We start from the raw sequence: 16,593 nt of genomic DNA, 5'->3' as shown, positions 1-16,593 counted from the left end.
AAGTCACCCATGATGAGAGTGGGTGTTTCAGAGGATAGAAATTGTGGAAGCCAGGCAGCAAAATGGTCCAGGAATTGGCGGGGGGAGCCCGGTGGGCGGTAGACAACTGCCACTCGGAGGGGAAAAGGGTGAAAGAGTCTGAGGGTGTGGACTTCAAAAGAGGGAAATGTGAGTGAGGGGACCGGGGGAATGACCTGGAAAGTGCAGTGTGGGGAAAGAAGTATACCTACTCCTCCACCCTGCCTGTTCTCAGGTCTGGGGGCATGAGAGAACTGGAGACCACCATAAGATAGAGCAGCAGGGGTAGCAGTGTCAGACAGGTGTAGCCATGTTTCTGTAAGAGCCAGAAGGTTGAGAGAGTTAGAAAGGAATAAGTCATGAATAAAGGTGAGTTTGTTGCACACGGACCGAGAGTTCCAGAGAGCACAGTTAAAAGAGACAGGAGAAGACCTACAAGGAATGGCAAGAAGATTTGCAGGGTTTCTATGTGTGGCAGGTAAGTGGTTGAGCTTGGCAGAAGAAAAGGGGGGCCCAGGGTTGGGAGAGATGTCCCCTGCAGCTAATAGCAGGAGAATGGAGAGTGACAGCAGATGGTTCTGTGATTTATGAGAGCGTTTTTTATGTTGGGCAGTGGGATGAGATGGGTTAAGTTGACTGAGGAAAGTGAATAGTGAATGGGAGCTGTACATGGGTGAGGCCAGGATAGAAGGACTGATGCGGACTGTGTTTGGGCAAGTCTTAAATGGGCGATAGGATTGAAAACCAAGAGCAGCTATAATGATGAGAGCGGTGGCAAACATGTTTGTTTACAGATAGTTAGAAATCTAATATTGAGAGCGTGGGCTAGTTTGTCTGGTTTGGTAATGCAGCTTACCTGTCACTGACCCTGTGCAACTGCCATGTATAACTGCCAGGACACTTTGACAGTATGACACTTAGACAGAGATGACTTCTGCCGTCGTGCCCCCCTGGTTTCTGGGCGCCTGTAGGACCAAAACAATGAAACCCCCCCCAGAAGTGACCCCATTTTGGAAACTACACCCCTCAATGCATTCACCCAGGGGTGTAGTGAGCATGTTAACCCTGCAGGTGTTTTGTAGAAATTAGTGTGCACTCGATGTTGCAGAGTGAAAATGGGATTTTTTCCATAGATATGCCAATATGTGGGGCCCAGCATGTGCCACCATAACAAGACAGCTCTCTAATTTTTATGCGGCGTTTCCCGGTTTTGGGGCATGTTGAAACGTGGCGTATTTCTACAGACACTGTCCGCATCAATGCCGCACATAACCTGCGTTGCAGATTCCATTGCGCCTTTGCCTAAAATGTGAAGTAAATTGCTGCGGATTAGTCGTTGCGGATTCAGGTGAAGAGTACATCCTGCTCTCTTTTAAAAAATGTCATCTCAGTCTGGCTATAGACCTCGAAACACATAGGTCCAGCCAGAATGAAGAAATATCCTGTTTGTGAAAGCAATCCGCAACGCAACGCACATAACGTCTGCGGATTTCATTGCGTAATTTTGCAACTCCATTGAAGTCAATGGAGAAATTCCGCCACAAGTACGCATCAAGTTCGCAACAGCCAGTGTATGCTGCATATACCAAATTCCGCACCGCAGCCTATAGTTCGCAGCGGAGTTGTCCGCAACGTCTGCACGAAGATAACTAAAAAGGTTTGGAAACCAATGGACAGACTGTCTGCTGCGGATTTCCGGTGCGGACAGTCCGGCATTTATTAAGGGGTCTAGTGAGAATTTTCACCCCACAGGTCTTTTCCATAAATGAATGCGCTGCGGATGGGCGCAAATTAAAAATTTATATTTTTCCCTAGATATGCCATTTCATTGGCAAATGTGTCATGCCCAGCTTATGCCACTGGAGACACACACCCCAAAAATTGTTAAAAGGGTTCTCCCGGGTATGACGATGCCATATATGTGGAAGGAAACTGCTGTTTGGGCACACTGTAGGGTTCAGAGCGGAGGGAGCACCATTTGGCTTTTGGAGAGCGGATTTTGCTTGGTAGTAAACTTGTTTGAGTATTGCTGGTGTTTCCGTTTATAATGTGGGGGTACATGTAAGCTGTCAGGTGGTATAATAATGGGGTAAAAAAACAATAAAATAATCCATAGATGTGTGTTACGCTGTAAAGCAATCCTTTCTGCACAGGCTGGTGTCGCACTGATATATGGCCTCCTTTCTTATCCCCCTTTTGGTCCACACTCCGCACCTTTGCAGTTTGGGGAATTTTGCTGGGAGAGTGTTGCCCTGGTATAATACGGGCACCATCGCTTCCAGCGGATAAGTTTGGGCCCTCCCCTTCCTGGGTCCCTAATTTTAGGTCCTTGATAAATCGCCTCTTGAAACAGAAGAAATGTTCCCCTCGGGCCGGCACAACTGCATATTTTTTATTTCCTGACTTATTGGAGCCATAAGTAATTTAATTTTTTCATAGACGTAGTGGTATGAAGGCTTTTTATTTGCGGGACGAGCTGTAGTTATTATCGGTACCATTTTGGGGTACATGCGACTTTTTGATCACCTTTTATCCTATTTTTTGACCGGCCAGGTAACCCAATAAAATGCAATTCTAGCATCGTTTTTTTTAGTTTTTTTTATACAGCGTTCACCATAAACCTATAAATTACATGTTATCTTTATTCTGCGGGTCAGTACGATTCCGGCGATACATATTTTATAGCACTTTTTTATGTTTTACAAATTTTTGCCCAATAAAATTACTTTTCTAAAAAGAATGTATTTTTTCTGTCGCCATGTTGTGAGAACCATAACTTTTTAACTTTTTTGTCGACGGAGCTATATGAGGGCTTGTTTTTTGCGAGACGAGCTATAGTTTTTATAGGTACCATTTTTGGATACGTGCGACTTTTTGATCACTCTTTATTCCAATATTTGTAGGGCAAAGTGACCAAAAAACAGAAACTCTGGTATAGTTTTTTACGGTTTTTTTTACGCTGTTCACCGCGTGCAATAAATAATATAATATTTTGATACCTCAGGTCGTAGCGGTCGCGGTGATACCAAATACGTATGGTTTTATATTTTTTTTCAATAATAAAGGACATGATAAGGGAACAGGACAATTGTGTTTTATTTTATTACTTGAAACTTTTAATATGTTTTCAAACTTTTATTTTTTTCACTTTTTTTTCATTTTTTTCTCAAGTCCCACTAGAGGACTTGAAGGTCGAACTGTATTTTTTTTTTCTAATACACCGTGTTCCAAATTATTATGCACATTGGATTTAAGTGTCATAAAAATGTAATTATTAGTTTTTCAATTAAACTCATGGATGGTATTGTGTCTTAGGGATCTTTGGATCATTGTAATCAATCTCAGACACCTGTGATAATTAGTTTGCCAGGTGTGCCCAATCAAAGGAAAACTACTTAAGAAGGACGTTCCACGTTATTAAGCAGGCCACAGGTTTTAACCAATATGGGAAAGAAAAAGGATCTCTCTGCTGCCGAAAAGCGTGAAATAGTGCAATACCTTGGACAAGGTATGAAAACATTGGATATTTCAAGAAAACTTACGCGTGATCATCGTACTGTGAAAAGATTTGTGGCTGATTCAGAGCACAGACGGGTTCGTTCAGATAGAGGCATAATGAGGAAGGTTTCTGCCAGACAAATTAATAGGATTAGGAGAGCAGCTGCTAAAATGCCATTGCAAAGCAGCAAATAGGTATTTGATTGCCTGCTGGTTCTCCGTTGGACGTATTCTATAAAAATGTGTTGAGAGAAGTGAAATGTTTACAATATCCCACTGTCTCTCCCAATCTATCAAATGAGGAACGTAAAGAGCTGAGATGGCTCTGCTCCAACAATAATATTGCCCTGAAGCCAGCAGACAAGGTGGGCAACATTGTACTCCTGTCCAGCAATTATTATAAAGAGGAGGCCCTTCACCAATTGAACGATCGCACAGTATATGAATTGCTTGATAAGGACCCAACCATGACATACCTGGGATCTTTGAGATCATTATTAAGGCGAGGAGTAGAGGGAGGGTTTTTCTCCGATCGATTCACAGAGAAATTGATTATATCCCTACCACATAAGTCATATTGGTATATGATTCCTAAGATACATAAATCCATGACCCATCCACCAGGTCGTCCTATCGTGGCGGGGAGAGGCTCGGTCACTGAGCCCCTCTCCCGCTACTTAGATTGGTTATTACGTCCCTTGTTGTTGAATATCCCTTCGTATCTGAGGGATACTAAGGAATTTCTGTCTAGCATTACTGATTTCGGGTGGCAACCCCATTTCAAATTGGCCACCATTGACGTTGAGAGCCTGTACACACGCATCCCTCAGAATGCTGGTGTGCAGGCTATCAGTTGTCAATTGGCATATACAAAAGGCGATCCCCTTTTTCCAAATATATCTGTGAAGCGTTACAGTTTGTCCTTAACCATAACTCTTTCCAATTTGATGGACAGTGGTACCATCAGATAGCCGGTACGGCGATGGGGACCCCTGTGGCCCCCACCTTTGCGAACTTTTTTCTTGCAGAATTGGAGCGAGTATTAATTTACAATATATCCAATCCCTTTGTTAAACATTTACAAATCTTTTTGCGCTATATCGATGACATATTCATAGTATGGTCAGGGACACAGAATTAATTTGTCCAGTTCATTGAATATCTCAATAACCACACGATGAACATGAATTTTACTTATAAATTTGGAGATCAAGAGATAGAGTTTATGGATGTACATGTGAGCATAATCGAGGGTCAACTATGTACTAAGGGATATAGAAAACCTACTGCAACTAATTAATTGCTAAGGTTTGATAGCTATCATCCTGGTAATGTTATGAACTCCCTCCCGTATGCACAATTTTTGAGACTAAGGAGACTAAATAATCAAGATGACACATTTTTTGAACAATCTGAGGAACTGAGTCAGAGACTAGCTAGTCGGGGATACCCTACATATCTTATTACAAAATCATTAGCTCGCGTTACTGGCCAAAGTCAACGATCATTGTTAAAATCTAGACGTAGGAATGTGATCTCCAAACAAGACAACAAACGTTTTGTGCTGTCGTTTGCTTTTAGCCCAAAGAGTGAAGTAATACGCTCAATTATTCACAATAATTGGCATCTGGTCGAGAATGATCCTTTACTCACGAACGTCTCGACCAGACGCCCAATTGTTTCTTTCCGTCGCAGTCAGAATCTGAGAGACGTACTTGTTAAGGGGAGGTTTTCTTCCCATTCAGGAGATTGGCTAACAGCATCTTTACCGAAAGGGAATTATAGATGTGGCCAATGTAGGTTTTGTGATCTGCTTTTGCGAACAAGGTACCTAAAATTGGGGGGCTGTTCGTTCTACGTAGATGACATGATTACCTGCAAATCGCAATTATTGGTCTATGTGATTTTCTGTCCGTGCAAAAAATTCTATATAGGCAAGACAATATGCCAGATGCAGAAACGCTTTGGTGAACATGTGAGATCCTTAGACACAGGAAAGGGCTGCCCAAGATTCATGCAGCATATGAACGAGTGCCATGGTAACAATTACAAGACACTGCGTTTCGCAGCATTAACTCAGATTAAATTGTCCCCATCGGGGGGAGACAGGCATGGCACCCTATTAAGAAAAGAGGCTGAATTTATTTTAAAAACGGAGGCACTGGGACCGCTGGGTCTGAATGACCGCAACGATCTTAGTTCCTTTTTAATGTAATCATTGTTTCAATTTGTTGAATACATTTCGTACTACATGCACATCGTTAGATTTTAAGTATCTTGTTACCTATTCTCTGTGCACTCATGTGTTCCTTTTTATGTTTTTCCTTTATTGCACTTGTAAGCTCTCATGGGGCGTGTTATAAAAGGAGCAATGAGGAAGTGACATGTCAGCCTTGACAAAGCGCTCTCAGCGTGAAACGGTCGTTGGCATCCTTCACATCATCATTGACCGAGATCTGTTCAAATAAATCCTTTCTATTGCCACTGCAGTGAGTGCCTCGTACATTCCTCCTGTTCATCATCGGTATTTGAAGCCGCTGGTGCCTCTGGAGTCCCGCGAACCTCAAGGAGTTGGATCCTCCAGAGGTTTACAAGTGTGGTTAAAGCTATTATTTGGCCACCCCTAAACAATGCTCACAAGCAGAAACGGTTGCAGTGGGCTCAGAAATACATGAAGACTAGTTTTTAAACTGTGTTGTTTACTGATGAGTGCCGTGCAACCCTGGATGGTCCAGATTGATGGAGTAGTGGATGGTTGGTGATTGGCCACCATGTCCCAACAAGGCTGCGACGTCAGCAAGGAGGTGGCGGAGTCATGTTTTGGGCTGGAATCATGGGGAGAGAGCTGGTAGGCCCTTTTAGGGTCCCTGACGGTGTGAAAATGACCTCTGCAAAGTACGTAGAGTTTATGACTGACCACTTTCTTCCGTGGTACAAAAAGAAGAACCGTGGCTTCCGAAGAAAAATTATCTTCATGCATGACAATGCACCATCTTATGCTGCAAATAATACCTCTGTGTCATTGGCTGCTATGGGCATAAAAGGAGATAAACTCTTGATGTGGTCCCATGTTCTCCTGACCTCAACCCTATTGAGAACCTTTGGAGCATCCTCAAGCAAAATATCAATGAGGGTGGGAGGCAGTTCACATAAAAAAAGAAGCTCTGGGAGGTTATTCTGACATCCTGCAAAGATATTCAAGCAGAAACTGTCCAAATACTCACAAATTCAATGGATGCAAGAATTGTGAAGGTGATATCAGAGAAGGGGTCCTATGTTAACATGTACTTGGCCTGTTAAGTTTTTTTTGATTGAAAAAGCTTTTGATTTCTGTAAATTCAGCAAATTCGCAACCGCTAAGATTCAGCGATCGATGGGGGCTCACAGGCATATAGCCGCTGAGCCAGGGACTGTTGCGGTGTAGGGGTTAAGTGTGCGGTAGTAGTCTCCCTCCCCTCCCCTGTCCATGGGTGTTGGGTAAGTCAGAGGTTAGGAAAGGGGCGTTAAGGGAGGAAAAGGGGTGGGTTTAGGGTAATGGGTTAGGGTATATAGGGGCCGCATAACTAGTGTGCGGCCTCTTTCCTGTTTTTTCCCTCTCTGAAATGGACCGTCAGGAGATGCTACGGGCGCTGAGCGCCACTATCGCCGAAGAAGGGAGTGACTGGCTGCAGTCCCTGCTGCGGGAGACAGCTGTGTCGGCTCCTTCCTCTGTGGCCGGGCGGCGTCGTTCAGCTCGGGCCTCTCGTCCGCCGGTACGGCTCTCTCCTTCCACTTCTGGTGGGATGCGGCCGGTGGCGAGGGCTGCTGGTGCTGTAAGTGTTCCGGCCCCTCCCCCGTCTGTAGTGCTGCCTCCTCCAGCGTCGGTGCTTCCGGTAACGGCGGTGTCGGCGGCCATTGTGGGGGATGTAGTTCCCCCGACACAGGGGACCAGGGGAGCCACGAGTGTGGTGGGCCTTAGGCCCCGCCCACTGAATGGGAGGGGATCAGTGGGGCAGGCCCTAGCCTCGGCCTCCATTTTAGCAGCGGCGGCTGCTTCGCTTGCTGGGAGCGTTCCACTGCTCCTGGCTTCAGAGGGGAGAGAGGTGGGAGGGTTTGAAGGGGAGGGTGGGCAGTGGCAGGAGGATTCGGGGGTTGAGGGCTCCTACGACGGCTCGGAACTCTTTTTCACGGGCCGGTCTTTTGGGTGGGTGGCCCGTCAGGCGGCGGCCCCTCCCGCTGATGTGCTGCCGTTTCTGCTTGGGCCTTCGGCGGTGGTCACAGGTTCGGCATCGCGGATCGCTTCAGCGTGGCAGTAGCGGTCCCATAACAGGCATGGGGCTAGTAGGTCTGGATCAGGGCGGCGTTATGTGTCCGGTCGCAGTCGGTTGCGGAGACATCAGCAGTGTCATTCTCGGCGGTCTTCGTCTGACTCATTGTCGTCCAACGTCTCCCGGGGTAGTTGGAGGGCGGACCGGAGCAGTAGCAGGAGTTGTCGTGCTGCGTCTGACCGGGGGACTCAAAGTCGCCGTTCATCGGTTGGAGTAGCAGGGGTCGCGGTCCCTACACCAGAGTGGCCACGCCGGCTGAAGTTGTTCCGTCCGTGCCTGGAGGTGCGTCTGCTGCTGGACAGGGTGAGTATGCCTGTCTTCGGGCTTGGAATGCTGATAACATGTCTGCCACTGATTTATTGTCTGCTGTGCAATCTCTGGTAGCGGGGGCCGTCTCTCTGCCCGTGGGACCGTGGTCGCAGGCCGCGGTTGCGAGGTCCACGGTGGAGGTGTCCACTTCTATGGCCACTCCTTCGGTCCCTGCTTTCAGAGATTCTTATTTTTGTAAAGTGTCTCACTTGGGTGCTCATGTGTCTGACGAGGTGCGCGAGAAAATCGGGAAGAATGCTTACATTGAAATTTGGTCTCTTTTGTCGGTTGATTCGTCGACGGTTGATAAGGAGCATAGACTTGAGAGGGGTGTGTTGGGTAAACCTAAGGTCGTGCGGTCGTTTAATAATTGGCTGCAGGCTTTTGCTATTTTGGGGGTTGTTTAGTCAGGCTCGGCCTGAGTGTGCGTAGCAGTTGTTTGTCTATTTGGACACTATTTTTAGTGCATATAAATTGCACGGTGGCACGGCCTGGTGGCGGTACGACGAGGAGCTCCTTAGGCAGCTGCGTCAGAGGCCGGAGGTGGGTTGGGATACGAAAGCGACTGATGTGTGGTTGCGCTTGATGATGGCGCAGAGGCACTTTCAGCCCACCACCCCACCTCTTCCCCTTCCGGTGTGGGTGGGGGTGGCGCGGGAGTTGGGGGTGTCCGTATAGCAGGGGCCTGTTGGATCCTTGATGAGGGACACTGTAGATTTTATGCCTCTTGTGTATTCCGCCACGAGTGCTCCTTGTGTGGAGGCACCCACGCAGCGGTTAGGTGCTCCCGTCGGGTGGCGGCGGTCGCCCGCCCTGCGGGTGTTGGTCTAGGGGAGGACGCCAGTGCGCGTGTCCGTGATGCTCCCATGGGCAAACCGGTATCCCAAGATGGCGGGAGCCGCCCTGCTTATAGTGGGTTTTCGTTTTGGGTTCTTTATTGCGTTTACTGCGCAAGCGGACCTGGTTATGTCACAAAATTTGTAGTCGGCGGAGGAGTTTCCAGCCGCCATTAGGGAGAAAGTGGAAAAGAAAGTGGAGCTTGGCCGGACGGCCAGCCCATTTTCTGCTTTGCCGTTCCCTAATCTTCTGGTGTCACCCCTGGGCGTGGTTCCTAAGAAGGAGCCCGGCAAGTTCCGTCTGATTCACCATCTGTCTGTGAATGACGGGATTGACAGCGAATTGGCGACGGTCTCGTACGTTTCGTTTGATTGGGCAGTCGACTTTGGTGTGATTGGGAGTGTTGGGCGGGGGCAGGCGCCCTTATGGCCAAGTCTGATATTGCTTCCGCTTTTCGTTTGTGGTCCGTTCATGCGGATTGTTTTCATCTGTTGGGATGTGCTTTGGAGGGGTTTTTCTATTATGACATTTGTTTGCCGATGGGCTTGTTCTTATTTTGAGGTGTTCAGCTCATTTGTGGAATGGGCAGTGCGGGATCTCACTGGTTCTGGGTCAGTGACTCATTACCTGGATGATTTTTTGTTTGTAGGGCCCGCTTCCTCGGGGCAGTGTCAGTTTTTGTTGAGGTCCTTTCAATTTCTTGCTTAGCGGTTCGGGGTCCCCCTTTCTGAAGAAAAGACGGAGGGACCGGTGACAGTGTTGTGTTTTCTGGGCATTGAAATCGATTCGGTTGCTATGGTCTTTCGCCTCCCAGCTGAGAAGGAGGTGAAATTGCGTACCGCATTGGATATGGCCTTGGCTGCGCGTAAGTTGGAGTTGCGGCAGATTCAATCTTTGTTGGGTTTCTTGGTCTTTGTGAGTCGTATTATGCCCATGGGGCGGGTGTTTGCCATGCGGTTGTCCTTAGCTACAGTGTGTGTTTCGGTGCCGTCTCATCATGTGCGGATTTCTATTTCTGTTAAGGCGGACTTGCGCGTCTGGCGCACTTTCTTGGAGGATTACAATGGGCATACATGTTGGAGGGCACCTTCAATTTCCAGTGTAGACTTGGTGTTGTTTACGGACGTGGCTGGTGCGGTGGGATTTGGGGCGCTGCTGGGTTCGGCGTGGTGCGCCGAAGCTTGGCCTGATTCCTGGCGGGACAAGGGTTGGTGTGCAAATTTGATGTTGTTGGAACTTTGTCCCATAGTTGTCGCCGTTGAATTGTGGGGGGCGCACCTTTCCAACAGATCTGTGGTGTTTTGGTCGGATAATATGAGTGTTGTTTTTGCTGTTAACCAACTTACTTCTTCCTCAGGTCCGGTTTTGGCTTTGCTCCGTCATTTGGTGTTGCGTTGCTTGCAGTGTAACATCCGTTTTTGAGCTCGCCATATTACAGGTGTTCACAATGTTGTCGCTGATACCTTATCTCATTTTCGTTGGCAGGTTTTTCGGTCTCTTTGCCCGCAGGCGGAGCTGGAGGGGGCCAGCTGCCTGGAGTTCTTGTGGAGGCTGCTGGATCGGAGTTAGCGCCGTTGGTGAGGTCGTCCCTTGCGCCCTCTACGTGGGCTACTTACGGTAATGCGTGGAAGGAATGGTTGAGCACTGCGGGGTGGGAAGGAGTTGGCCTCCAGGAGGGAGTCACGTCGTCCTGTGTCCTTTTCTTTATTGTAGGAACTTATAGCGGCGCTGCCGGTGGTTTGTTCTTCCCCTTATGAATCCGTTTTATTTTCAGTGGCTTTTTCGTTGTGTTTTTTCAGGGCTCTGTGGATTTCGGAGCTAGTTCCGATGGGGGCGGCTCGTCTGGGGGGTCTGCTGTTTAAGGATGTAGTTGTTTTTTCGGTGGGGGTTCGTTTGCGTATTCGTCGCTCTAAGACGGATGTGTTTGGTCGGGGTTTTTGGGTTTCGCTTTGGCCAGTCCCAGGTTTGGCTTGTTCCGGTGGCGGCGGTGGCGGCTTTCTTGAGGGTGCGTAGTTCGGGGGTGCAATCTTTGTTGCATTCGGATGGTCGGCCGCTTAATACGTTCCAGTTTTCCGCTATTTTCCGTAAGGCTCTTGTTCGGTTCGGTAAGCCTCCAAGGGTGGACAATATTCATTCTTTCCATATTGGGGCGGCCACTATGGCCAGTGAATTGGGGTTATCCGATGCGGCAGTGCGGTGCATCGGTAGATTGAAGTCGGCTTGTTTTCTTTTTTCCCCCGGTTAGTGTTAGTCTGGTCAGAGATTGTTCCTCGGTTGGTGTGGCATGGCGCTCGGGATGTGAATGCCATTGAGGTGGGGGGGGGGGCGCCTCTCAAATACCAGGGTGTCTCTGTTCGTCCGGGCTAGAGGTGGTGTGGTGGTCTGTCGTCGGGAGTTGGAAGGTGACAACAGGGGATTGTTGCTACCAGATGGGGTGCACCTGACAGACATTGGGTTGGATATTTGCTTGTCGGGTTTGCAGGATGGGTTGAGCAGGCTCTGTTTTTGTGAGTGGTCGGTGAGCCGTGTAGTTAAGGAGTACACGGTTACCTTATGGCGGTAGTAGAAGGGGATTTACCTACATGTCTCTGGGATAGGCAGGCATACAGGTTGTTTTATTGACCTTTGTTAAGGTCATTTAGTGTTTATATATTTTGTCAATATGTTATTTACATTTTATTGTATTAATAAAGCTATGGCCGACCCTCGGGTCAACCCCACTTTAAAAGAGAATTACGTGTCGGTTGTTATATTACTTTAGATAACGGGGGAGACTAATAGGGGTTATATATGTTGCTATATACATACAGTCCTGCATCGAATGCGTTAATGGCAGGGATCGGAGCTAGCTCCGTTTCCTGCCGTTACAGGTGGATGTCAGCTGTAACATACAGCTGACTTCCACCGATGATGACGCCGGATCAGCTTCTGAGCCGGCGCCATCTTGCCAGCGGTTACGGAAGCCGATCAGGCTCCATAGCCGGGCGGATCTTGACCGACTTCTGTGCTAGGCAGACCGAGAGGCCAGTATTAGGCCTCAGTTTTCCATTGCAGCCACCGGAACCCCGGCAATCTCAGTGCTGGGGTTCCGATGAGCTGCAAACACCTTAAATGTAGCAATCGCGTTTGAACGCTGCATTGAAGGGTTAATTGTGAGGATCGAAGCTAATTTCAGTCCCCGCCATTACAGCCGGATGTCAGCTGTAAAACGCGCGTTGGGGCTTTTGTGCTGGAGCATTTATCGGACTGCAACTACAATATATTATGGGTGAGCTACTGTCTATGTATCTTTGTATTAACACCTGACTAAGATGGTCTGAATCCTGTTTCATTGTTCCAGACTCAACATAGAGTTTATACAACTTTTTCACTTTCCATATAGGAAGTTTTTGAACATATGACAGGATGTGATCTGTGATAGTATAGCTAACCCAGTTTGTACACCAGTAATGCTGATAATCGCTCCCTAACCTTTTTACTAGGGTCTTGTCCTTGTATTGTATTATATATATACATTGTTTTTTACAAAACTGTCTGTCTATATATGTTAATAAAATTTCTACTTTTTATATATATATTCCTGGCTATAAGCTCTTCTCTTTCTCTGTGTTTTGATACATTTAAATGGAGCTGCCTATTCGATTATATATGTGGGGTTGGTTTTTGAACCACACCTAGCCCGCAGTACTAATGCTATTTGGAGTGCATATATTGATTACTGATGTAAATTATGCAGATAAATTGTTGAGCATTATGATATTTATAATCACTGGATATTGAAATGTTGTAATGTTTTTATTACTGAAATTCAATAAAGATATGTGAAGAAAAAAAAAAAAGCATTTCATGTGTGTTAGAATGTAAGGTAAGTGTGAGGTCATCAGTGATGTCATAATTCACCTTCCCTATAAAAGCTGCAGATCAGTCACATTCCGTTGAGCCGCTATAGACCAATAGTTTCTTGCTTTTTGGTACGTCGCTCTCACTTGACTTTTTTTTGAGTCCTGTGACTTCTAGAAATCTTGCTTTATCCAGAAGCTTCAGATCCACGATTCAGAGGTAAGAGGAGAACTTGTAGAATGTTTCTTGTGAAGTATTGCAGCGAGTTCCATGCGCTGCCCCTGTAAGAATGTTTCTTTTTCACCCTCTTACTGGGTTAGATTCTAAGGTCAGGCGCAATAAATGACATACAAGATTGAGTGTATGAAAATGTATATTGTATAAAGAGTGAAATGACTGTTACTTATTCTGAGACTTCTATGGAGATTTGTACATAGCGACAGCCATAAACAATGAACTTTACAGAGACACTTTTTCCTTATCATCAATAATTACATGGCAGGTTATAGTTACCATCCATGGTCTCCCCACACTCCAGGAAGTCTCCTTTCCAGTATGTCCCTCCTCAAGTGGCCCCCAAGTGGCTCCCCTCATGTCATGCTTGGGTCTTTCATACCCCTTTGTCTGCCCCTCTTAGAGACAAATAGTGTGACCTTCCTGATAAAAAGAACTTCCCCCTCATGTAACATGCGGATATAGAATACTGGTGCCACTTATCAACCACCTTTACCATTTATGACATCCTGAGTTTGTCCATGGGTAAGGCTGGGTTCACACAACTGGTTAGCACCTGTAAGAGATACCTGTGAACGTCCGGGTCATTTATTGTGAGAATCAGGGTAAACTATAGGAATCTTGCAAACTGATGAGACACATTTCATTAAGACATGCAACTACTATACCCATGATCCTCCATCTTTGATTTATCCAAATAAAATACTCTATATATTATTACATATAACCTTATATGTGGCTTTCATTTTCTGAAACCTTTAATTCCTTACACCACAAGAGGGCGCAGTGTAGAGGAGTGCCGCTGTCTCCTCTGGCTGCACTATCCTGTCTCTGCCTTGGGAGGGCGCTCTTCATGCAGTTATCACATGTTTATTGGGGAGGGGGCTGATAATAGAGGACAGAGAAGTCTAGAATCTATTTTCTTTTTGGAAGATGATTTAGAAACAAGTAACCACACGATGATTTCTCGCCTCAGCAGATTTGTGGATATGAAGATCATGAATAGAAAACATCAGACATTCTGTGTGGACACAAATCAAGAGCTCAGAAATGCTTTGGACACCTGGAATTTGGTGGAAGAAGACGTCTTAGGAGCCTGTGTCCCTTATTTCATCCAGGAGAAGGCGGCTGAAGATCTCTTCACTTATACGGATGTGTTTCAGAAAGCCATTCTGAGTAACCTGTTACCATCTCAATACAACGCCGCCATGTGCCGCTTCTTCATCAGAGTCATTCAGTACAGAAGAGACGCGGCACACTACCTGAAGGAATATATGATCAATGTGCTATGTGAGCACTTGAAGGTGGAGTACATGAAGGGACAATACTATTCCTACGCCATGACTAAGAAGCTTATCGTCTGGCTGAGCATCCTCCATCTCGAAGTGGTGGTCGGGGAACTGAGATACAACATCGTTTATGAGGATTTCAATGCTGCCATTGTCGACACTTTGACTGAAGTGACATCTCTATGTGCTACAGTCATCATGCCACACATCTTGGACATGCTGCCAGTGCTGAGCCGAGTGGTCAAAAACGCTCCTGACCAACTATCTAAGGAGACGTTGTGCTATGCTATAAGGCGTTTATGCGGCAGCATCCAAGAATATATTGGGAAGGGTGGCAGCTGCAAAGTGCAACTTATGAAGGCCATAAGCAACATGAAGGCCAACATTTCCACCTGGATGCCTGATGTCCATGCTGAGCTTCAAGACTCCACCAAAGTTGCCCTGGAATTCTTTACTGTACCCGAATCATCGGAGAACCAGCCGACTGAGCCAGTTAATGACGAGTTACAGACCCTTCCTCACGCCGAGCTCCTAGAAAAATACAGGGAGCAAGTTGCGGCGGAGAATAAGGAAATGGAAGATACAGAGAAGCAGCGTATTGAGATGAACACGCTTGTGACATCTCTGGTATCTGGCAGGAAAATAACAAAAGATTTTCTCCAGTTTCTACTCAATGCCCTGAAGAATGCGGACCCAAAGGCCAAAATGACAGCAGCTATGTTCTTCAATGAGGCTTTGAAGCATCCAAGACTTATAAAGCAGAAATACCAAGAGTGCGCAATCCAATATCTGCTGAAGATCATAGAAGAGGACGATAACATCTTGTGCAGCATCGCCATGGAGGCACTGGGGAATGCCACCACCGGAGCTACAAGACTGGTGGAGAGCTACAAGAATAAGATCATTGCCCACATGGAGTTTAGACTGTCAAAAACCAGCAACACCAAGATCATCATGGCGGCACTGAGGGGGCTGTCCTCCATTATCAGACGCCTGAAGCTTTCTGTCCTCAGTAGACAATTCATTAAAATATCCCGGGAGCATATGGACTATCCGGATGGAGAAGTCCAGATTGCGGCCATTAATCTGTTAAGAGATCTGACAGAGAGCTGCCGCCTTCCGCTATTTGGATATTTTACAGATAAAGTCAGGAGCTTTATACCAACTTTACTCCTGAAATTACATAGTGACAACCAGGAGATCGTAGCAGCCAGTACTTCATCTCTGCAGAGCTGCCTCTCCTACATAAAAGGAGCCAACATTCAGGGATTTTTCCGGACGGAAATCTCTCCAAACATCAATGACCTGAAATCCATCTACAGCTGTCTGGCTCATAACTATCCAAAATTGATGAAGACCCTGCTCCTCCAGACCCCAAGCTATCTGGTCAACTCAGAGGACAAGGAGGCCGTAGTCAGACATGTTGAATTTCTTAAAGATGCCATCAACCATAATGTCATGAAAGACCTGGACTTATATTGTCTCAGCCTAGCTCTGGCCACACTGCACTGCGAAGGCTTCTCATGTAATATCAGAAAAGCCACTGAAAGGGTCGTCTCCATCCTGGCCACCAAGTGGTTTTACATCGGCAATGCCAACAAATAAAATACATTTATCAGGGATGAACCGCTGAGGACAGAGACATCAAGGTTGTAGATCACTTCCCCATGCACTATCCAATGGGTGTGAACATCAATATCAGCGGTCAAGACCTGAACATCAATATTAACATCTAGGGGGCAGAGCTAGCAGTCTGACTTGCGAACGAGCCTCAGGCCTACATCGAGGAGTGTGAACAAGGCGCGGATTCACCGGCCGGTGGAGTCCAGCGATGCCAGTTATTCGTCAACATTAGATGACGGAGACCAAGGACTTAGCTGGCGAGACAGACTATACAGTCAGTGTACGGGCAAGCACGGTGGTGCAGTTTGGGGAATATCCCCGTCATCATATAATAGAGACGGTGTAAAATGACAACTCCACATATAATATACAGATGTAATAAAAGTATACTCTGTTTTATATTGAAATGAATGGAGTGTGCAGCCTGCAAGTGACTGAAGCTAATAAAAAGTATAGAGCACTCATTGTTTTTTATTGTAGACTAGATACTTAAAATTTTTACACTGAAATTCATATCCTAAAAGGTTTTTAAGCGGATCACAAATGGTACAAAAGGTACACCTTAATATAATTTATCTTTATATTGGGGAATGTCAGGCCTAATAATTCCACTGGCCATCTAAGTATGAACAACAATG

The 16,593-nt window shown here is 46.4% G+C and overlaps 1 protein-coding gene across 1 annotated transcript; it reads left to right on the top strand.

The window, feature by feature from the left end:
- The first annotated feature begins 12,923 nt into the window (after window positions 1-12,923).
- Window positions 12,924-16,388, top strand: LOC142741615 (uncharacterized). Its single transcript, XM_075850979.1, has 2 exons — window positions 12,924-13,028; window positions 14,023-16,388. Exon 2 carries the CDS (start codon window positions 14,033-14,035, stop codon window positions 15,935-15,937), a length of 1,905 nt encoding a protein of 634 aa, XP_075707094.1. The 5' UTR covers window positions 12,924-13,028; window positions 14,023-14,032; the 3' UTR covers window positions 15,938-16,388.
- Window positions 16,389-16,593: the final 205 nt, after the last annotated feature.

The sequence above is a fragment of the Rhinoderma darwinii genome, chromosome 2 (assembly GCF_050947455.1).
Source record: "Rhinoderma darwinii isolate aRhiDar2 chromosome 2, aRhiDar2.hap1, whole genome shotgun sequence".
NCBI classification, from domain to species: Eukaryota; Metazoa; Chordata; class Amphibia; order Anura; family Rhinodermatidae; genus Rhinoderma; species Rhinoderma darwinii.
Note: the sequence above shows the minus strand (reverse complement) of the source record. Positions and strands in the feature narration are given on the sequence as shown.